At 50.0% G+C, this 22,592-nt stretch overlaps 2 protein-coding genes across 4 annotated transcripts in view; both read right to left on the reverse strand.

Annotated features, from left to right (window-relative positions):
* Nucleotides 1-22,592, reverse strand: part of LOC114766810 (protein brambleberry-like) — a 480,412-nt gene that overhangs the window by 195,698 nt on the left and 262,122 nt on the right. The gene's annotated exons all lie outside the window — the stretch shown is intronic.
* cmip (c-Maf inducing protein) lies at nucleotides 133-20,610 on the reverse strand. 3 transcript variants are annotated; one of them, XM_028958042.1, is made up of 21 exons: nucleotides 20,141-20,610; nucleotides 12,329-12,454; nucleotides 12,003-12,053; nucleotides 11,768-11,929; nucleotides 11,650-11,691; nucleotides 11,407-11,469; nucleotides 11,221-11,301; nucleotides 11,016-11,119; nucleotides 10,275-10,379; nucleotides 8,899-9,282; nucleotides 8,402-8,467; nucleotides 6,641-6,667; nucleotides 6,493-6,541; nucleotides 6,307-6,414; nucleotides 6,071-6,187; nucleotides 5,121-5,261; nucleotides 4,851-4,898; nucleotides 4,543-4,689; nucleotides 3,320-3,425; nucleotides 2,587-2,657; nucleotides 133-2,476 (listed from the first exon to the last, which is right to left on the reverse strand). In XM_028958042.1, the coding sequence occupies exons 1-21, from the start codon at nucleotides 20,450-20,452 to the stop codon at nucleotides 2,423-2,425; spliced, it is 2,364 nt and encodes a 787-aa protein (XP_028813875.1). In that variant the 5' UTR covers nucleotides 20,453-20,610; the 3' UTR covers nucleotides 133-2,422. The 3 variants fall into 3 exon arrangements, with proteins under 3 accessions (XP_028813875.1, XP_028813876.1, XP_028813877.1); XM_028958043.1 differs by lacking the exon at nucleotides 20,141-20,610 and adding an exon at nucleotides 15,175-16,492; XM_028958044.1 differs by lacking the exon at nucleotides 20,141-20,610 and adding an exon at nucleotides 13,299-13,358.

The raw sequence follows: 22,592 nt of genomic DNA on the forward strand, positions 1-22,592 counted from the left end.
CCTTCAGTGATGACAATCGGCGTGAACCAATTTCAGAGGTTTAAAATGTATGTGGAGGTCAGACTGTACAGCCGTGTGTGTGTGTGTACGTGTGTTCTTATGAAGGAAGAATAACTCAGCGGTGGGAACATATTTTGGAACATATTCACAGACAGTTTATTCTGATTGAAATGATTTCACATCGTAGGTTCTTATTTTTCTCGTCGAAGGTCTGGCATTTTCATTACAACAGCCACAGATCAGCAGAAGCAGAAAACCCGGCAGAGAACACAGAGGAGGAGATCGGGGGGGGGGACAAGTCCTATCTGCAGCGACGCCAGCAATCGCGGGGAACACGGTCCGTTTATGTACACGACTGCGGTGGCATTGGGTTCCCCGCCAGGCGATTAAGACTGGGGCGCAGTCCCCATTCCAACAGAAGAAGAGGGGACGAGACGAGACGGGAGGGGAGGAGAAAAAAATAAATAAATAAAAGCGCGACGCTCCACAGGATGGAGATATGATGAGCAGGTCCGGGTACATCTCCAGCGTTAACGGGAGTCCCCAGATCAGTGAGCCCTACGTCCACCATCACAAACCGTCCAGACAGGAGCGCTACACGCAGCGTCTTGCCAAAAGTCACTCGGCGGAAAAACCGCCGGCTGAATCCTGTCGCCACTGAGGTCAAAGGTGGCCATGGGGGCCAAGTGATGTGATCCTTTTATTATTATTATTATTATTTTAAAAAACTATTAGACACATGCAAACAAAAAAAAAAAAAACTAAATAAAAACACACAGGCAACACGTTCAGGATTTAAGTGATAATGAAACGATTGCAAAATATTGAGAATAAATGAAGGTGAACTTACAGAAATAAAAACCATCCACCACAAGCACGCATCCGCATGACGAAGGCAACAGTGGTCTCCCACGAGAGAGATACAGAGAAAAGGCTGGACGAAGGAACACACACACACACACACACACACACACACTCCTACATTACACAGGATGTGACTGCATGGGCACCCAACACAGCTCTGTTCAGTGCAGAGTCCGGTCATGGCACAAAAAATGCATAACCAGTCAGCTAGTGGACGGCGACCTTTGACCCTAGGCTGAAGCGCCACAGGTCCAGGAAACGCCCAGAAATGCACAGAAGGACGGCAAAAATGAGGCTGGCGCCGTCCTTCACTGACCAGGTCAGTCCAGGGACAGAGCAGTGAATATGGTCGCCATGTTGGAGTAGTAACAAACAAACGGGGGGGAAAAAAAAAAAAAAACAACCTGACAAATAAATATATAATAAAAAAAGGAGAAAGAGAGATGAGATTTTCTGCTACGTTTTTTTTTTACCATCTGGCGGCCACAGCCAATGGCTGAAATGCACGAAACAGGTATTTACACACTACAGTTGCGAACCCTAACGCCGCCACACGCGAAGCCGCAGGAGGCTGGCCTACATCGGAACATTACCATCACATGGCAGGAGAGGAAAGGCGAAAAGAACAGAAGATTCATAAATACGCGGAGGTCCCAGACCACCACAGACACACACAGTTCTCTTAAATATGGCCTTAAAAGCAGAACCTTATGTACACAGAACACAAAAAGAACAATCAGAGGAAACAGAACTCCACCATGAGGCTGAAATGTCTGCCTGAAATTCTCAAAAGGGAATATATATTCATATATTTTTATATACGTTCTATATAAACACTCCATTTATGAAAGCAGAGATGTCTGGAAAAATATGTTCATTCAAGTTGATAAAAAAAAAAAAAAAAAGAAAAGTTATTTTGTGTTGGGGTGGGGCAGGGGGTGGAGTTTGAGAATCAAGAAGCGAGAAACTGTTCTTAGCAAAGGTGCAAACTTAGACGTCCTCGCTGAAGAATTCCAATTTTTTTTGTTTGTTTTATTTGTTTTTTTATTGTTATTATTAATTTTTTTTATTTTTATTATTTTTTTTTTTTTTAACCGTGGAACATCTGCATTTCCACATCAGTGACAACATGGACACAGTTCTGGAATGTGGTTCTGGTTCTCTCTCCCTGAAGGGGCTGGACCCTCATCACATTGCTCAGATGGCTGAAGACCGGGCAGTGGGTGGAGGTCAAACCAAAGGGGTCGAGGGTGACAAGAACGCGGGACGATGACGATTCCTTTCCGTGACGCTGCTAGAAAGTGGGTCCTCGTTGGCTGATGGCAGCACTATAAAGAATTCGTACATTTAGATCTCACTACAAACAGGTCCTTGTGTTGCTGGACGATTTTTTTTGTTTTTTTTTGTAGGAAAGATGATCCTCGGATTCGCGGGGGGGAGGCCGCAGGGTTCCGAGGTTGAAGTGTATGAACGAGTCACAAGTCTCTACAAGTTCTGATGTCAGAAAAACGCGTGTTGGTGACCGAGTCAGAGGTCCTGTGCGGTCGGCGGACTCATTTCACCAGGCCTCGGTGTAGCGGACGTCCACCTCCTTCAAATTGGGGAGCTTGGCCTAACAGGGCAGAGGGAGGAACCGGGGGAACAAAACGACACGGACATCAGCAGTGAGACAGAAATCATCTGCATGTTTACACAAGCGCTGGGTGTGTATGTGCGTCCCACCTTCAGGTCCTCATAGGTGTCGGCCGAGAGTTTGGTGCTGTTCATGTTTAAGCTGCACAGACTCTTCATGGCTGAAAGAGAGGGAGGGGATTAAAAGGCCTGACACACCGATGATACAGATGTGAGTATACAGTGAGTACAGTGATGTATGTAGGTGTAAGCGTGTGTTTATAGATCAGACGTCCTCACAGTAAATTAGAGGCATTTTTTTTTTTCTAATCCCCACTTTAGACAGGGTTCCAAGTCAGACTTTAAATTCCCGTATAAAGAAACGTCCAGCAGAAAGTGGCATTTAAACTCAAAACTGCATTTACGTCATTCTTGCTGAGTATAGTCAGCTTGACGGTGGCACAACAAAACGTGTTCTCTGTATTTAACCATCACCCTGGGTGAGCAGTGGGCATCCATGACAGGCGGGGAGCAGTGTGTGGGGACGGTGCTTCGCTCAGTGGCACCTCAGTCGCACCTGGCGGTTCAGGATTCAAAAAGTTTTTGCCATTTTTAGAGCTGGAGAAACTAAACCCCTCACTGGCTACTGCACTATATGCTATTAACAAAATTCCCTGACTTGGCACACAAATAATTAAAACTCCCTGATTTTCCCTGTCCGGAATTCCCTTTACTGAAATTCCCTGACCCGTGGGATCCATGCTTTGAAGATGACGTTCACACCCTCAAAAAGAAAATGGTATTTGTATAAAGACAAAATGTGTGTGTGTGTGTGTGATCTTACAGCTGAGGGCCAGCAGGCCTGCGTCTGTAACGGGCGTCTCACACAGGTTCAGCACCTGCAGACAGGCCAGGTGCTCCGACAGCAAACGCAGCCCCGTGTCCCCAAACTGAAACACAGTGGACAGAGGTAGGTAATTATTCGGAAGGAAATGGCAACAGTGACCTTTAACCTCCCACAGCAACGATGAACTTGAAGGGAAAGGTCACCATGTGAAAGGTTTTTTTTGTTGTTGTGATACACCAAAGCACACGGTGACAACGAAATGTGTCCCATCACCCTTGGTGAGGCGCCGTGGAGCAGCGTGTGGGGACGGTAGGGGTGTTGGAAAATTTCGATACAGCAATATATTGCGATATTTTCACGCCAATGTTATATCGATACAGGGACATCAAATATCAATATTTTTGCATACAAATTTAGTCCACCGGGTGGTGCTGTTAAGGGTTTTCTTTAGTGAGGTCAGCAGAGATGAGGACCAGTGTGCGATTACAACCTCCACTACTGTAGATGGCGCTGTACAGCTGGGTACTGGCATTTCAGGCAGAGTGAAATCACAAAACAAGAGAGACTGATTACAGATATCAGCTGTTTTTACATTTACATTTACGCCATTTACCAGACGCCCTTATCCAGTCTTACAATCAGTAGTTACAGGGACAGTCCCCCCCTGGAGACACTCAGGGTTAAGTGTCTTGTTCAGGGACACAATGGTAGTAAGTGGGGTTTGAACCTGGGTCTTCTGGTTCATAGGACAGTGTGTTACCCACTAGGCTACTACCACCCGTTTTACATTTTCTGTGAACTGTAGAATATCGCAATATGTACATTATCACAATATATCATGATATAATCTTATCATGATCCGTGTCTCGTATCATAAGATCCTTGTCAATACACACCCCATACGGGACAGTCCTTAATAAAAGGGGACCTCAGTGGCACCTTGGCTGTTCCAGTTACCTTCCGGTTCCTGACCTGCTAGGCCACAACTGTCTAACGCACAAGCAGAGCAGTTACGGAGGCTTCATTACAGAAGCGGAATCATTCTGATCCAGTGTGCACTGGTGAATCCTGAACTACGCAGTACGGTCAAATAAAACGGATTTAGAGAGAGAGAGAGAGACGCAGGATCAGAGTCCTCCCAGCCAATCAGAAAGCCGGGTGCGGACCGAGCGCAGTGGAAGTGCACAGCTGTAGTGGTGTGGAGCTGTCGTCACACAGACCTGGGTGGACCACAGGTTGAGCTGCTTGAGCGACGGCAGTTTTATGAGCTGCTCAGCACAGGCACTGGTGACGTTGGTGAAGGCCAGACTCAGGTTCTCCAGGTTGCCGAAGGAACCGGAGCTCAGCAGGCGAGCCAGATCAGCGTCCTTCAGAGATGGGGAGAGAGAGAACATGGCTTCAGGCGACCGAAGTGAATCAACAGCAATGTGTTATGAGCGCATGTATCTGAGCAACATCCATCCCAAAGGTGGAGCAGGAGGCCTCATAGCAACAATTTCTGAGTGCTTTAGTTATTGAGAAAACTCACTGTAGATTTGGAGGGCAGCGTAAGTCGGGTCGGTCCACCTTTTCTTTGCTGCAAAAAAAAAAGAGAGAAAGAGAGAGAAAGTAGTAAGTGACAGAAACGTCGTTTGAGCAACAGTGTGGTTCTGCCACCAGGTGGCAGCGGTCACTTAAATGGGTCACCAAATACGGGGTCAATAAAAACAACCAAGGCCAATTGGAAACACCACAGACAGAGATGGGGTACAGCAACAAGAGTGTGTGTGTGTGTGTGTGTGTGTGTGTGAGAACCTACCAGCTCCTTCAGTTCTCTCTGTCGATCACACAGCTGCTCGTACATCCGCAGGCCAACCTGGGTGCTCTCCAGTGTAGAGATGATCTGAAGCTGCGTGTCTTTATTCTCTATGATGTTATATTCCAGCATCAAGCACAGGATCTGAAACACAGTTTACTACACTGTAGGCTTGTCGTCATACTGAAATCTCAAGAATGGTACCTCTATGCTGTTTTCGATACCACAAGGGAGCTTATAAATATTGTTTTAAATAAAAATATACAAAATGTATATATTATTTTTTAATATTATATTCTTATAATAAATATTTTAGAATATAAAATAAATCAGAACACCATATATACACACACACAGGATATATATATATATGGTGTTCTGGTTTTATATATGAATTAAAACGATTTAAAATGCATCACTGGCGACAATGGCTGAGAATTGCAAATCAAACTAATATTTTACTTTAAAATTTGCATATAAATCAAACAAATTTACAACATGCAAAACACTTCAATCACTGAAACAAATTTACAAGCAGCGAATCGTGTGGAGAGGACTGGTACTATAGACCTGAAGACCGTCTTAGCAGACCCGACCCGACCCAAGCAGAGCCGAACCAGACTAAAATGCAAGAAATTGAGCCTGAACTCGACTGAAATGCTGGTCTCTCTCATGTAAAGTTTGGGTCCTTCAGACAGCCTGTTGAAAACTGTTCTAGTCTGCCGCCAACATCCATGATCCGGCAAATGCAAAAACGAATCAATACCAGTGCTAATTGGTATTGAAATTGATACAAAATTTTATAGTATCTATTTTTTTTTATTTTTTTTTTTTTAACAACCCTACTACACTTAACACCAGTGTCTATAAATCATCTGTTTTAGCGGTTGTGTGTGTGTATATATATATATATATATATACACACACACACACACACACACACACACACACACCTCCACCATGGTCTGGTTCCCACGCAGTGCCAGTAGCATGCACGGCCCCAGCTTGTTCTCAGCCAGGGAGAGCAGGAACTTCTTGGTCTTGTAGCAGGAACCCATGAGGATGTGCACCTGAGAACATGGGTGCAGAACGTTATTTATCTTGTCGTCGGTCAACACGTCTGTAAAAACTGAAACGTGACACGCGTGCACATACCGCGCGGAACACGGCGTACGTGTTACACACTTACCATACTGGCAAACAACTCGCCGTCATCATCACAGGCCACGCCTCCTGGACTGTAGAGCTGGAACCAGCCGTCCTTTCCGGAACGTACGCTCAGAAGGCAGGAGTGGACCTGCGCACACACGCACGCTTAACACCTGTACACTTCCGACACCAAATCCCACCGACCGGCACCCGGCACGACTCTCACCTCTTGTCGGGGATCCTCCGCGAACCTCTGAATGACGTATTTCAGCTCCCTAAGGAAAAAAAAACATTTAAAAATGTACAGGGGGGAGGCAAACGGAACTAAACCAAAGCGAAAACCCACACGTCCGAGCAGCGCAAACTCGACTTACTTGGTGAACTTGGCGTGTGCAAGGGCCCTGTGAATGAGAAGAACAGATGCCAGTCAGGTCACACACCTTATCGGCACGGGGGGGGGGCATAACATGACGAGAGATAACCCGATAAAAGGCTTTATTTTCCCCAGTGTCTCAGAATTTGTCCGTCCGTATTAGTCCGTATTATGAGGGGTAACGAATTACCGACCCAGTGTTTTTACTTCATTTACGTCACCCAGGCCAAGAACGTTAAACGGGGTTTTATAAAGAAAGTTTAAAAGGGGGCGGAGCTCTCAGACACCCTACTTCCTCACTCTGGACGATTTAAACCCGCCCCAGTCAATACATCACATGCCCACGAGTAGCACGGCGTCCATCTCCTCCCTCTGTCCTCCGTTCTCAACACTCCTGACGTCCCCTTGTGCACAGGGGGCAGCGGTGGCCTAGTGGTTAAGGAAGCGTCCCCGTAATCAGAAGGTTGCCGGTTCGAATCCCGATCTGCCAAGGTGCCACTGAGCAAAGCACCGTCCCCACACACTGCTCCCCGGGCGCCTGTCATGGCTGCCCACTGCTCACTCAGGGTGATGGGTTAAATGCAGAGGGCAAATTTCACTGTGTGCATTGTGTGCTGTGCTGCTGTGTATCATATGTGACAATCACTTCACTTTAGTTGGACGTCTTGTGACCACGCCCACCGCCAACATGGACACTATCAGCACTTTATGAGTCACGCATTCAGGAGAAGCGGACGCCACGCCACCCCTGCAGTACAAATACAACATGGCCCACTAAATACGTTCTGTAGATCTGCCACCCGGCCCGGTTGTAGCTCCAGTTCGGGTTCATCCACGACTGGGACGTTCGGATTCAGAAATACAAATACAAAATAGTGAAGTGATTGTCACATGTGATACACAGCAGCACAGCACACGGTGCACACGGTGAAATTTGTCCTCTGCATTTAACCCATCACCCTGAGTGAGCAGTGGGCAGCCATGACAGGCGCCCGGGGAGCAGTGTGTGGGGACGGTGCTTTGCTCAGTGGCACCTCGGCAGATCGGGATTCGAACCAGCAACCTTCTGATTACGGGGCCGCTTCCTTAACCGCTAGGCCACCACTGCCCCAAATACAGCTGTGTGTGCGCAAATTAGTACACGATGTCTGTACCACGTTTCAACGTCTGTGATTAGTGTAAGCTGGTGTGTGTGTGTGTGTGTGTGTGTGTGTGTGTGTGTGTGTGTTTTTGCTCGTCTGGGTCTTGGCGGTGGGACCGCCGTCTACATGTTGTTGCACCGTTTAATGAGATTAGCTGGGATTAGCATCTCTGCGCGGGAGGGCTCCGCCCGCCGCCGTATCAACAACACCTCCCCACAGGTGCGCCTTAATGAGGCGGCAGCCAATTACAGGCCGCACCCCGGGGCCAGTGACTCCCCCCCCACAGGGCCGCCGACTACCACACACGCGTCAGCTCGACTCCCACAACCCCCGACCTCCGGTACAGACACGCGACAAAAAGTCGCCTCTAACAACAGTGATGTGGGACCAATTTAATACATGAATAATATTTCAATAGATTATACACATAGAAATGATAACAAAACCATATAAAAGACCTACCCTACATACATTTCGGATATGCAAAATTACAAAGTAAAAAAAAAAACAAAACAAAAACAAATGGTATTGAGGTTTGGTAAAGAAACAAACAGGCATTAGTGCTGAAGCACTGATCTGGGATCAGTGTGTTGACACTGGGCGGTCGTAATGAAACTCACTCTTTGGGGAAGGGAATGGGCTGCAGCAGGCTGGCCAGGGCAGGTCTCCAGTCGTCGTAGTCGGACCTGCAGAAGAACAGAAGGGTTCAGAGTGAGGAACGTGGCGGAACATCGTGTGTACGAAAGAGAACCAGGGAACCGTGTCCTCAGAATTAGTTGGTCGTCCAACTACAGTTGAAGTTCGCACATACAAAAGCACAATATTGCAAAAGGAGAAATGAAAGATCAGATTTGAAACACACACAAAGCTAAGAGTTTGCGTGTGCGAAGCTTAACCTTCTCAAACCCCGGCAACGAGCGCGCACACACACACACACACACACACCAGATGTTTACAGCTGTTCACCCATCTAACTAAACACACACAGACACACAGTCCTCATATAAACGTCACTCAGTTCTTATCATGCGTCCATCTTTCATCTTTGCAGCTGTTCCGAGAGTGAGGCGTGAAAACGGCAGGTGGAGAGGCGGTTAGTGGGCGGGGCCAAACTCACAGCATCTTGAGGATGAGCGCGAAGCAGCCGAGCACGCGGTCGGCCTGGGCGGGCAGCTGGATGGACAGCGTGTTGAGCGCCGGGCTGACCAGCAGGCAGTCGATCAGGTTGGGCTCGCTGTCGCCCCCTGCTGGGCCGCGCCGCAGCGCGTTGGCAGTGTTGTTGCGCTCCAGCTCCACCAGGATCTCGCTCGAGTTGACGATGGAGGGCGGCGGCGGCGACAGGGGCAGCGTCGGGGGCGGGGACAGCGTCGGCGTGGGCAGCAGGGAGGCGGGCATGGGCGGCGGCTCGGGGCGCAGCAGACGTAGGGGCATGGGCGGCTTCCGGTCGTTCTGCTGCTGACAGCCGTTCCGGATTTCCTTCAGACTTGGGGAATTATCACGGCTGCAGATACATTTTGAGAGTTTTTAATGACGGAGCGAGAACAACTTTATACAAATTCCCTGAATGTGCTGGACAACCATTCAAGTTTTTTGTGGTTACTGTGAGAAGAGAACAAAAAAATTTCGATGCACAAAAGACACTCCCAGCCTCAAGCGATCATGTGTCTCGTACCGCACAGTAGGCGTTGATGTGTGAGCGTACGTTTACTTTTATGCCCTTATCCAGAGCGCCTTACAATCAGTAGTTACAGGGACGGTCCCCCCTGGAGACACTCAGGGTTAAGTGTCTTGCTCACGGACTGGATGATAGTACGTGGGGTTTTGAACCTGCGACTTTGTGGACTTCTGATTCATAGCGAGTGTAAAACCAGCTATGTTAATACCATTAAATTCATACAATATTTCAAATGAACGGCATTGAAGCTGTTATTACGTTTCAAAATGGACGTCTTTATGGTAAAAAAACAGAACGAATGAGTGGAAAATTCACATCCATCTCGGGGCCCCGGGGCCGCTCTGTTGGGAGCACAGCGTTGAGACGCGGTCCCCCGAGTCGGGGCCGACTGAGCGTTGAACGGAAAATACCAGACGGGGGCCGAGGGCCCATGGGCGCGGCCCAATGAGGTAAACACTCCAGCTGCGTGTGTCGATATCACACGTCACCACACTCGATCGCAATAACAACTCACTCCCATTCTGTCCCCACTTCGTCCACATTAGCCCGTCTTGAGGGATTCTTGGTTCCGTTAACGTTGAATTTAGTTTTTTTTACAGAAAATAAAAAACAGACGTCATTGTCTCAGTAAAAAAATTCACATTACTTAAGACGTGCAAGGACTGCAGTCCCTTGATAAACTACAAATTCGGACAGAATGCGATGTGGTTACCGCACTACTCCCCGCTTACGTAGCCGGTTTTCTCGCGGAGCACCTCAGACAAACACCAAGGAATGTTCCGGAAGCGGGTTCCGGATCAGCCGGGGCCCCGACTCACCTGTTGATGAAATCCTCGTAACAGGAGTAGATGGCCGCCAGACACACGGCCACCAGGTTGGGAAGGACGCGGGGGTGAGGGCACTGACCGGTGGGGCCGTGCATGCTGCAAAAAGAAAACGTACGTTCGATATATAACGTTCGGGTGCCGAGCAGAATTCAAAACAGCAGCTTGGCGAAACCTCAAGCCCATCCCTGGCATCTTTCATTTTAGCTCTCTGGGTGATCCACCACTTAAATTCTTCATTCCCCAGCCAAACATCTTGAAATTCACACTCGTCTGGCTAGTTAGAAGGCGTACGGACGTACGCGACTCAAACAAAAACCCTCACTGGCAACAAGACGTCAGGTTTTGGCTGCTGCAATAAATGCTACTGCTGTTATTAACAAAATTGGCACCCGAATTATCGAGTTCCCCTGACTTGCCCTGTCTGGCAGTGCCTTTAATGAAATTCCAGAAATTCCCTGACTCGTAGGAAGAAAAAACTTTACTATCGCTTTAGCGAAGACTGGAATTCTGTAAACTTTACATTTTACGGCATTTATCAGGCGCCCTTCAATCATTAGTGACAAGGACAGTCCCCATGGAGACACTTAGTGTTAAGTGTCTTGCTCAGGGACACAGTGGTTGTAAAGTGGGGTTTGAACCTGGGACTTCTGGTTCATAAGCGAGTGTGTTACCCGCTAGGCTACCGACACCCCGTAAGTAGTTTTACTTTGAACCGAAGGCCCCGCCGCTCACCTGTGGACAAACTTCTTCACCACCTCCATCCCGGCGTTGAGCTCGTTCAGGGCCAGGATGTACTCCTGAGTGAAGAGGCGCAGCCGGGGACATTTCCCAAAGTCCTGAGGGGAGACGGGTGCAGGCGGGGACCGTGAGACCCAAAGCCCGCTGGCACCGGGGCGCGCACACACATCGACGCGGGCGGACCCGGCAGTCAACTCACCATGTTGTGTTTGAGAATGCGCTGGACCACCGGGGTGAACACTTCGATCACCACCATCGACCGTGGGCGCTCCCGACAATGCTACACAACACACACACACACACACACTTCAGTATTACATGAACAGCTGCACCGGGGTACTGTTGGCAGTGACCCGGGTTATGGACTGAGCGCGTGCACACGTACCTTACAAAAGAATTCGCACAGGCCCGGCGGGGGATGGTTGTTCTCCAGGAGGGGAGCGATGGCCTGACAGAGCGAGCGAGAGAGCGAGCGAGCGAGAGAGAGAGAGAGAGAGAGACAGCGTCATCACCATCATGACCCATTACCCTGACACTGGAAAAATTGCCACAACACACCAAAACCACTTTGGAAAATGTTTGCGCTGGAGGCGCACAGAAACGGCCTCACACCCCATCCCACACTCACCATGATGACGTTCTCGTGGTCCTGGGTGCTGAGGCTGGTGTTCTGGAACAGAAGAGACGCGATTCAGGACACGCGGCCGAGCGTTTGACCGGAGGGTTCGATTCTGCGCGTCTCTCACCTCGGCCAGCAGGGTGGAGATGATATGAAGGGGCGCCTGGTGGATGGACTCGTCCTGCAGCGGGGACGTCAGCGCCATGTCCACCAGCGCCCTGATTTCCTTCAGCACCACGTCCCAGCGGCTGGGGTTACTCAGGGTCTTGCGGTACTTAAAGATTTTTTTCTAGCAGCGAGTTTGAAGACATTTAAAAACTCACTCTCACACACACACACACACACACGTTCAGAAACTGTACCTTCCACTGCAGAGAGTGAAACCACTGGTCCCGCAGATAGCTATTAGCAGCCTGTGAGTGACAGAAACCAAGTCAACCAACCACGATCTAGATAATCCACTTTCAGAGTTAAGTGAACATGAAGAGAACGGGATTTGTGGTCACATGACACACCACAGCACAGCACCCAGGACACACAGTGAAATGTGTCCTCTGTATTTAACCATTGCCCTTAGCGAGCCGGGATTCGAACCGGCAACCTTCCGATTGCGGGTCCGTTTCCTAACCTGCTAGGCCACCACTGTGTCTATCTGTGTTTAAGGACTAAGGAAGTTCTTATTCCGTACCTGCAGGAGAACCGTCCCTCCAGGAAAGCTCAGCTGCACGCAGTACTTGGGGGCGTTGTCCCAGGACAGCAGCTGGACGTCCTCGATGGTGCTGTAGGACAGGGCCGACTCCATGTAGCCCGTGGGCTGCGGACCAAACAGATGTTCATCAAACATCTTGCTTCTGCAACTTTTTTTATACATAGGGCGGTGCGATATGGCTTTAAATTCATATTGCGATATAAATTTAAACAATAAACGGTAGACTGTATATACTGTAGTGTACAAGTTCATCAGTTAAGCTTAAACGGTTTTCGAAAGGGTAACGTGTCCATAAACACTGCAGCAGGAAGGTGAAACTTTTAGCGTAACCATATACCGGATAAAACAATATCTGGGCAATTCTACTGAAAGCGGACTTTGTCACCCCCATAAAGCCAGTGAAATGCCAGGTATTTGTATGATGCAAGTGATTCTATACAATTTGGGGATTTTCTGTATTCAGCACATAAAAATAATCAGAAATAAAGGTCCCATATTATAATTTACATTTTTTTTTTTTTGCTTTTAAATAGGTCTTCATTGTCCCCTAATAACTGAAAGTCACTTTCCGAAATTCAGCCACTGTAGCTTTAAATGCTAATGAGGAGGAGAGAGGTCTATAGAAGTTGAGCGTCATCAACACCATCCACCAACCACAATGTTTGGTGCAGACAGGAAGTCGTGTCTCCGTTTTTCCATGACTGTTCACATGACTGAACAAATAAATAAATTTGTGCTCATTTTTACATCCAAACACTCAGCGACTGCAATGCTGCACACGGGCAGAAAAAGCATGAGAAATGGGAGGTAACCTCTCCCCTTATGACGTCATAAGGGGACAAATTCCAGATCAGACCGTCTGAGCTGCCGCTCTCTGAATGGTGAAGCCGAATGACCAAAACACTCTTTACACCGATTGCCATTTCTAGCCACCACAGGTACCACCTACCCGATCGGTCAATCAGATTTCAATGACTTCATAGGTTCATTTTGTATTCCAAAACTTTTCAAGGCCTGGGGGAAAAAAAAAAAAAAAAAAAAAAAAAAAAACTCTTTTCAAATTCCATGAGTTTTCCAGGTTTTTAATGACCGTAGGAACCCTGTAACTAATACAGGTTCGAGTGTGATGATCCGGGTATTGGTTGCTGCACCGCATCTGTAAAACATGTATGACCTCAGGTATCAGGCTTCAGGTCAGTTCAGTCCAACAGTCTGATGGTCTAGAGGGGAGTTGTGGGGGGGGGAGAGAAGACACCAGTCCACCTTACAACAGTGTCTACATTAACGGGTTTAAGAACAGCGTAGCTGGAATTACGTAGAATGCGGTAAACGCGGATGCCGCGGTGAGGGACGCCGGACTGGACCGGTGTTTTACTCGCACGGTGAAGTTCCACATGTCACATGAGCCTCACATCCATCCAGATGCACATGAAACGCTCCAAAACAATTTTTTTTTTATTCTTTAAAATGTATTGGTTATAAAATGCTGTTTTAGCTATACCATTTTGATGAAAGGACACGAGAAAATCGTAACGTAAACTTAAAACCACGAATCGTATATTACGAGCGTTCAGAAAGATGGAACCTTTGAACCTTGTGATAACAGACACGCCCGACGAGAACAGTAAAGCAGCCGGCCCACTTCTGTCCCATCCTCACCCCACGAACAAACTCCCACGCGAGCAGCTGTTTCTGAAACAAACCGGGCTTCAAATCGAAGACGAATCGGCATGACCCTGTGACCCAGAATCTTAAGGCAGCTGATCACGGCTGATCTACGAATCAGAATTTAATTTATTTTTAAACCATACTAGTCCTTTAAGACCAGGAATGAGTGTTAGACCAGGGCCCATCTGGGTTTACATTTACTGCATTTATCAGACGTCCTTATCCAGTAGTTACAGGGACAGTCCCCCCCTGGAGACACTCAGGGTTAAGTGTCTTGCTCAGGGACACAATGGTAGTAAGTGGGGTTTGAACCTGGGTCTTCTGGTTCATAGGCGAGTGTGTTACCCACTAGGCTACTACCACCCTTTTGGAGATAGGAAGGGGAGGACTTCTGGTCACATGGTGTAAAATGTCAGCTGTTCCTCGTCTCGCTCCTTTGTTACATCGAGGGCTATTCCCGCCCCGTCCCCCCTCCTCCAGTCAGACCAGTCGTCGTCCCCGGTCGACAGAACAAACACGGCGTTCCGTCCTCCGCATCTCTCCCTCGACAGAGCAAACAGAGCGGTGCGCCGCGGCCACGCTCCCCCCTCCCGCCGCGGCGGCGCGGCCCGGCTCCGCTGCTTTATTTACCTCTACCTCCCTAGGTGACAGAGCGGCCGGCTGTTCCCATTCGCTGCTCCCTTCCCCCCCCGCGGCACGTCCCGTCCCATCTCGCCACGGGGCGGGAACTGGTCCGAGCGGGACGAGGTGCGACCGGGCCGCCCTGCGCGGCAACCGAAATAAAGTAAACAGTGGCGGCCGGCGCGAGAACAATGCTCCAGTGCTTGGTAGGATGGTAGTAGCCTAGTGGGTAACACACTCGCCTATGAACCAGAAGACCCAGGTTCAAACCCCACTTACTACCATTGAGTCCCTGAGCAGGACACTTAACCCTGAGTGTCTCCAGGGGGGGGACTGTCCCTGTATCTACTGATTGCAAGTCGCTCTGGATAAGGGCGTCTGGTAAATGCCGTAAATGTAAACAATGCAGGGGTTAATGGGGGAAGAAAGCGTCGTCATGGATACTATAACCGACACACTAGGGCACAGTGGTCATACCGGGAAGCCCGACCCCCCCCAGCACGCACACACACACACACACACACACACACACACACCCCTCCATCTTCCATCCTTCCTCATTCTGTTGACTGGCTCCATCTCTTTTATAATGCCGTTCTTTCTTGAGGAGGAGTCGAGAACCTCTCTCGTTGCTACGTTGCTATGGAAACAAAGAGATGAAATGGAGACATATGTTTTTTTGTTTTTTTTTGTTTCCAGGGAGATCCAGATGGAATAGGGAAAAAAAATTTATATATATATATATATATATTAAAGGAGACAGAACGGAACATGCAGGTACCTCCTGCACAAACAGGATGCGCGCATGCTAATCAATTTCCAATAAATCCGCAGCGGGAGCAACACCAATTTAACAAAAAATAATAATAAACACACACACACACACACACACACACGCGAGTGAGTTGCTGAGTTTAAACTATTTTTCTTTTTTAGAGATGTGTAACTGCAAGCAACAGGGCGTTTACTTTTGTTGAAGACAGACCTACACCCAGCAGCACACTGCAAACACTGCAAAAGGGCCACTCACTCACTCACTCACTCACACACACACACACACACACACACACACACACACACACACACACACACACACTACACGTCATCACACTGCCAGATGCAAGGTTAGGAAGATTCAAACTTCATGCAAATGCGAGCAGTGCAGACCACCAGCACGCGACCCAGCGGGCCCGAGCGCCAATCAGGCTGAACCTTCCACCAGAAATGCCGGTGTTCAATCGGGGGGCTTCACACCAACATCTTCATTCTGCTTTTCACTAATACACACACACACACACACACACACGATGGACAAACAAAAGCCACCATGATGCCACCTGAAAGCAATCTGGGCGACTTACAACAGTCAAACAATAAACTCTAATTTACTTCACATTTAGGTGTTTAAAGTAAATGTTTATATTTAAATATGCATGTGCATAGAATAGATCAGCGAGTGTCATAAAACCAGATCATGAATCCACACAATTCCCCAGTAAAATGTCTGTGGGTGCATTTCCTCCTTGTTCCATCTGTTCTCCACCGAACGACGATCAAACAAGTCGACCCGTCAGGTGATGTTTGTTCCGCGTCTCGGCGTCGCCCGAAATCAAACAGACAAGCCGCAGGAACCGGCGACGCTGCTTGCCGGCGGCCTGGTAGCATTCGGCAGAACGTCCAGTTCCCTCAGGACATTTCACTTCCCCCAGCGAAACAAGCGGGCCCGCTTGGCGCAAAAAGACGAGCAGGCGGCCCGTTTCAGGGATCTCAAGAGATTTCAAACGCTGAATTCGGTGGCCCCCGTAATCAGAAGGTCGCCGGTTCGAATCCCGATCCGCCAAAGGTGCCACTGAGCGAAGCGCCGTCCCCACTCGCTGCTCCCCGGGCGCCTGTCATGGCCGCCCACTGCTCGCTCAGGGTGATGGTTAAATGCAGAGGACACATTTCACCGTGTGCACCGTGCGCTCTCATCAGCATGATTCCCGGAATTGCGGAGCCCATCACATAAAACGGAAAATCCGTCGTAGGAAGCGGAAGTGGGAGTGGGCCGTCGGCGACGAATCCGGACCGCTTGCCGATCGGTTCCGGCAAAACTAACCAGCTAAATCTAAAGGTGATTTTATTATCATGGTTCCAGTTCATTACGCAACCTGCATTGCAGGTCTCCCCAATATTTAAAAAAAAAAAAAAAAAAGTGAAGTGATTGTCACATGTGATACACAGCAGCACAGCACACGGTGCACACAGTGAAATTTGTCCTCTGCATTTAACCCATCACCCTGAGTGAGCAGTGGGCGGCCATGACCGGCGCCCGGGGAGCAGTGTGTGGGGACGGTGCTTTGCTCAGTGGCACCTCAGTGGCACCTTGGCAGATCGGGATTCGAACCGGCAACCTTCTGATTACGGGGCCGCTTCCTTAACCGTTATTCATCTGCTGAATGTTTTTTTTACGTTGATTTATTTTGAAATGCAGGAACGTGCGATATTGCGAATATATATAGTGAATACGGCATTTTTTTTTTTTTTTTACAGTAAATGCCCGAGCGTTTTGCTAAACCCACCCACTCCATAATTACAGTTTTCAGGTGAATAAACACATTTTTAATGTAAAACATGGAATTTAGGGCCATTAAAACGGGAAGCAAAGGAATTTGGGATGAAATATAACGGATTTCGTGGGACGCTACAGATCTAAAATTTTACCTCCAGCAGCTCGTTCTAAAGCGCCTGGCCTTTAACACGGCCGCCGTCACCACGACCACCAAACTCACTCACATCCACATTTACTCGCACTTCTACACAAATCCTGCGGGTTTTTTAAATACTCGGGACCATGGGCGGCGTTCCTCGTCCGGAAGGCCGCAAGATCGGCCTACAAAAGACGATCAGCTGAGCCGCAGATGTCCGGAGGGGCTTCCACGGCGCCTCACATGACGAGGCGTGAGGACGAAACGGAAATAACGGAACGTCAGCTTCATCCCATCCCGCACCAGAGGCCCGACGGGGCTGCGACGGCCGACCGGAGTTTTTTTTTTTTTACGCTGCGCCGCGCTCGTGTTCCAAACCCACTGCGACCTGTAATCGGGGTTCTGGGACAAACAAAAGGGAGAAAAACGGGGTCAAAGGCGGCCATAATTAAACCCCACAAATCCTGCGGTATTCTCCCGTGATGCCGGCAATCGGGAAAAACGCCGCTCTTGCAGGCTGGCGGAAAGTCTATTAAATGCTTATTAATTATTAAAAGGACAGCGTCCTGTTTAGCGGCGCAGATGAACAGATACGGCCTTCAGACGGGCCGTGTTTCAGGCCCTCCTCGTGCTCGAAGGAGACGGGAGACAGCGTCCCTCGTCCCCAGAAACGTACAAACGCGACCCTTCACCCATTTGGGTGAGGCAAAAAGCATGAAGGGGACGCCGCTCCGAATGACAGTGGTGGCCTAGCGGTTAAGGAAGCATCCCATAATCAGAGGGTTGCCGGTTCGAATCCCGATCCGCCAAGGTGCCACTGAGCAAAGCACCGTCCCCACACACTGCTCCCCGGGCGCCTGTCATGGCTGCCCACTGCTCACCAAGGGTGATGGGTTAAATGCAGAGGACAAATTTCACTGTGTGCACCGTGTGCTGTGCTGCTGTGTATCACATGTGACAATCACTTCACTTTAAACTTTAAATGACACACAAAAAAAAAAAAAAAAAAAAAAAACACGATACGCGGGGGCAGACCAGGCTGGCTGGCCGCGGGCGGGAACGCTAGGAGCCTCGGTGCCACCGTACGGTCGGCCGGGTCATGCGAGGGCGCCGCACCTCTCGCTGCACAGGAAGAGCCGCGGCGGCCGCGACAGGAAGTGCCAATTACGCAGAGCGTGATGCAGGCCCTTCCACGCGGCGGTCACGTCGCTTCCGCGGCCATTTAAACGGCGGCCGGGCGGCTCTCACGAAGCGGCCAAAAATAGGGCGAATGAACGGAGACGAACGGGATTTTTTTTTTTTTTTTACATTTACATTTTACATTCAGAGCGACTTACAACGTGCTTCCATGCTACCATCGATGAAGTGATCAGTTCTGGTTCACTAGGACCCCCAACTATTAATACAAAAAATAATAAAACAATAATTATAAATAAATAAATACAATCTTTTTATTCACTCTGTTGTAGCTTCTATACATATTTCAGACAATAAGAAGGTTACAAGTTCATCTAAATAACTATTGTGTAAAAAAAAAATCGCCCACACGGTAAAGATACGACGACACAGCCAGCCCAACCGGAAGTGGGGTGGAATTTCACATCCAGAGCACGGCACATGCGGCCGTCTCCTCATTCGGAACTTCCTCAAAGGCCACCGGAACGTCTAAAACGCGGCCCATCTCGGCCGCAACATTTATTCCACATGATGGGCGCGCACACACACACACACACACACACACACACACACACACACACGTCAAGCAAAGCATGCCGGTTTCGGCCGAGAGACGCCATTAGCTGCAGTCAAGCGGTCACCATTATCGCCACTCAGCTGCACACATCTCTGGGGCCACGCGACTTCAAAGAACGCGACAAGGCATCAACACACACAAACACACACACACACACACACACACAGAGCGGCGGTGCTTCCGCGGCGATCAGAAACAGGACCCTGCCACCGACCTGGGAAAACCACAATTTGCCACCGGGAGCGAAAATTAAAACAAGAGAAGAGCCTCGATTGGAGGCTCCGTGCCGGGATGGGGCGGGGCCTGTTCATCCTGGTGGGCCTACAGGCCGCCGCCTCTGTGGAAAACGTGTTTGGTTCGACTCAATTCGGAGCACATCTTCCCGATAACCCCCTCACACAGGAGGGCGGCGCCGATTCCACCACGTTCAGTGAAGTGGAGCGGGGGTTCAAAAGGTCAGCGGTCACCTGTCTGGATGGACAACGCAGGCCACCAGCGGCCCAGAAAGCGTCTCCTCCTCTTCCTCCCTCTGTACACACACACACACACACACACACACGGTCGGCCGCGGCTGATTAAAACGTTTTACAACTCCGGCAGCTCACGCCGAGCCAGACGTAATCCGATTAGGTTCGAGAAAACACGCCGCGGTCGAGCCGAAGCAGAAGGCGGCCATTGTGCTCGTCCAATAATGCCGCCGTTCTGACGCACAAAGGAGGCCGCAGGTTTTCCAGGAACACTGCGAGGAGGAGGAGGAGGAGGAGGAACAATGCAGGCTCTTCCATCCCTCCGGCTCCGGGACGAGGGTCGTCCGGAGGCATCTCAAAATATCGATCGGAACCATGCTTCACAGAGGCGGCCCTCTGGCTGGTACACAACATAGACCAAAACCCCTAAAACCCCACGATCCTGAACGAGCCGATGACAGGAGTTTATATGGCACACGAATAAGGCGCGGGGCCCATAAATACACCCAAACGTGCGCGGCACCGCGAAACACGTCACTTATTCGCCATGTTTGGTTCCGGAACGTTACATCCCGCGACATGAGGCGACACCCACCGTGGCGGAGGCCAGGCCGCTGTCCGTCAGGGTGAGGTGGTGCGGCTCCCACCTGCGCAGGAACTTGGACGTGAGCAGCTTGCTGAGGAAGGTGCGGGGGTGCTTGACCACGCACACCTGGATGTCGCCCTCCTGCAGCAGCTTGTAGCGCATCCCGCTGCCGCTGCAGTGCAGCGCGGCCCTCCGGCACGGCGGCCCGGCGCCCAGCGGCGGCGGCGGCGGGCCGCACGTCTCGCCCAGCAGGGGCCGGCTCTCCTCGGACTGGTAGAACTGGTTGTTGTGGAGCGGCTCGCCGCCGCCGTTAAAATCCATCGCGGCGCCGCGGCGGGGAGGTTTGGCGGGGAGGTCGGTCCGAGGCTCGGGAGCCGAAGGCCGCGGGGGAGGGTTCACGTACGAGCGGAACGGGCGGAAACGACGGCGGATCAGAGCATCGCTTCGGCCCAGAAACGGGGATTCGTCTTGCGACTTTCTCTCGGACGCCCAAAAAAAAAAAAAAAAAAAAAAGATTAAAAAAAAAAAAAAAAAAAAGAAAGAGCGTCCTTCCCCTCCGCCGACCGACCGACCGACTCGAGCCGCTCACAGGGTCCGCGTCGCCGCCACCGCGTCCATTTCCCCGCGACAGTCCGAACCACGAATCCGCGGCCGCGGTCCCCGAGGCGAAGCGGCTCTTTTGTTCAGGCGCTGCGGGCGGACATGGTTCCCGTCTCCCCGACGCTCGCCTCCCGTCTCTCGCTCTCGGCCCGCCTGTCTGTCCGTCCGTCCGTCCGGGTTGCCAGGTCTCGCGAGAAAAAGCCTCCAACGGGACCGAAATAGAGCGGAGCGCGGCGCCGACGTCACTTTCGGATGCCGTGGGGAACGTCGGACGGGCCAGCAATGTGGCATTTCTCCCAATGTAAAATAATTATTATATATATATATATATGTATATATGTGGCTGCAGCCAGTCTTTGCGTTTCGCAGTGCACGCTGCCATTTTTGGGGAATCGCAGAATTCCCCAACAGAGCCAGGCGTCTACGTGCTGTGGCTGTGGGTGCTGTGGGTTAAAAAAAGAACAAAAAAAAAAAAAACGGAGTCGTCGCTTCGATCACATTCTCGCCCATTTTACCACAGAGTCGTAAAATGCCCGCTAAATTCGGCAACTCTGGACTTTTCGGGTTTCGACGGAGGAAACCGATGGCGCAAAATGCAAAACACATCGGCTTCCTGCCTAAAAACTCTCCTCGCGTAGATTCAGCAGGAGGCGCGTTTAAGTGGGTTTTTTTATTATTATTATTATTATTATTATTATTATTATTATTTGCTAAATGCTAGAGTGAGTTCTGTTTCGCCCAGTAACGAATGAATGAAGTTTCGGGCCCGGACTCGCGTAGGTCGGGCGGACATGGCAACACTCTCCCGCGGCGAGGGAGACGAGCGCGTTCATGTGACACCCGAGTGACGTCAATGGGGAGGCGAGCGGATGCGCCGCGCGCGGCTGTCAGCCGAGCTGATGCGGTGTTGCCAAATCCGCCCTTTTTGCGTTTCTCTTCTCAGCCTTCAGGAAAGCGTGCTCGACCCTTGCGGTGTTGTAGTTCAGGCTTACGTACTTCCATTACTTACAAGTGGCTACTTTATTTACATTTAGTGAGGCGTTTGGCGTTGTATGTGGTGTTAAAAACGGTATTTCAGTTTTTGGTTTTATCTGCTCTGGCTAGTAGTCGCATATACAGAAGACAACGCCATGGTCCGACAGGGTGGGTGCGTGGAACACAAAGTATATTGTTATATGTACCTCAGGTCTCTCCCGCCACTTGTTATAAAAGGCAAAATATCATTTAAAATTGTATTTTACAGAGCACGATACAGTGGCAGATCAACTTTATTTTACAGAACCCAAATGCTTAAAAATGCACATATATAAAGAGGAAGAAGAGGTCACGTTCTTTTTGCTTCCGATGGCGGACCTGGCAACCCTGGAGCCGCAGCCTTCGTAGGAAAACGGAGAAAGGGCGCAGCGTGGTCCGCGTCGGAGATCCATCTCAGGGCCCTGCGGGGCGGGGGAGGCCGGGCCCTTTTTCCAAAGAATACACGCACATGACTGGAGGCGAAGGGAGCCGCTCTCTTTGCCGAAACGAGTTTTGACGGTTGCCTGTCACTCCAGTCAAATGTCTTGTGTTGTGCCACGTGGAAAGCGATAACTGGACGACCTCCCCGTTATATTTCTACATGGCCTAGAGACACATGATCACGCATGTGATTTGCAGCGCCGGGCCTACGCTCTGCCATATGAGACGGTACAATTATTCCTGGCGAACCACGGCCTGAGCGAGACCACACGGTGTCCTCCTACCAGACCGGCTGGGCGTGTGATGAGTGTTATTGTTTACCTCGAAACCGTGACGCAACTCTGCCATTGGCCGATGCGGGGGAGACTATGGCGGTCCTTCCCGGATCCACTCTCCCCAGCCATCG

Source organism: Denticeps clupeoides, chromosome 17, assembly GCF_900700375.1.
Source record: "Denticeps clupeoides chromosome 17, fDenClu1.1, whole genome shotgun sequence".
Taxonomy (NCBI): domain Eukaryota; kingdom Metazoa; phylum Chordata; class Actinopteri; order Clupeiformes; family Denticipitidae; genus Denticeps; species Denticeps clupeoides.

What these genes read in the sequence shown, in the direction of transcription:
- cmip (XM_028958042.1), bottom strand. Translation starts at nt 20,452, where the DNA reads ATGGATTTTAACGGCGGCGGCGAGCCGCTCCACAACAACCAGTTCTAC. An exon ending in GCGGCCTGGCCTCCGCCACG is followed by an intron (nt 12,455 to 20,140) that starts GTGGGTGTCGCC and finishes TTTGGTCCGCAG; the next exon opens with CCCACGGGCTACATGGAGTC. An exon ending in GCGAGTTGTTTGCCAGTATG is followed by an intron (nt 6,188 to 6,306) that starts GTAAGTGTGTAA and finishes CCATGTTCTCAG; the next exon opens with GTGCACATCCTCATGGGTTC.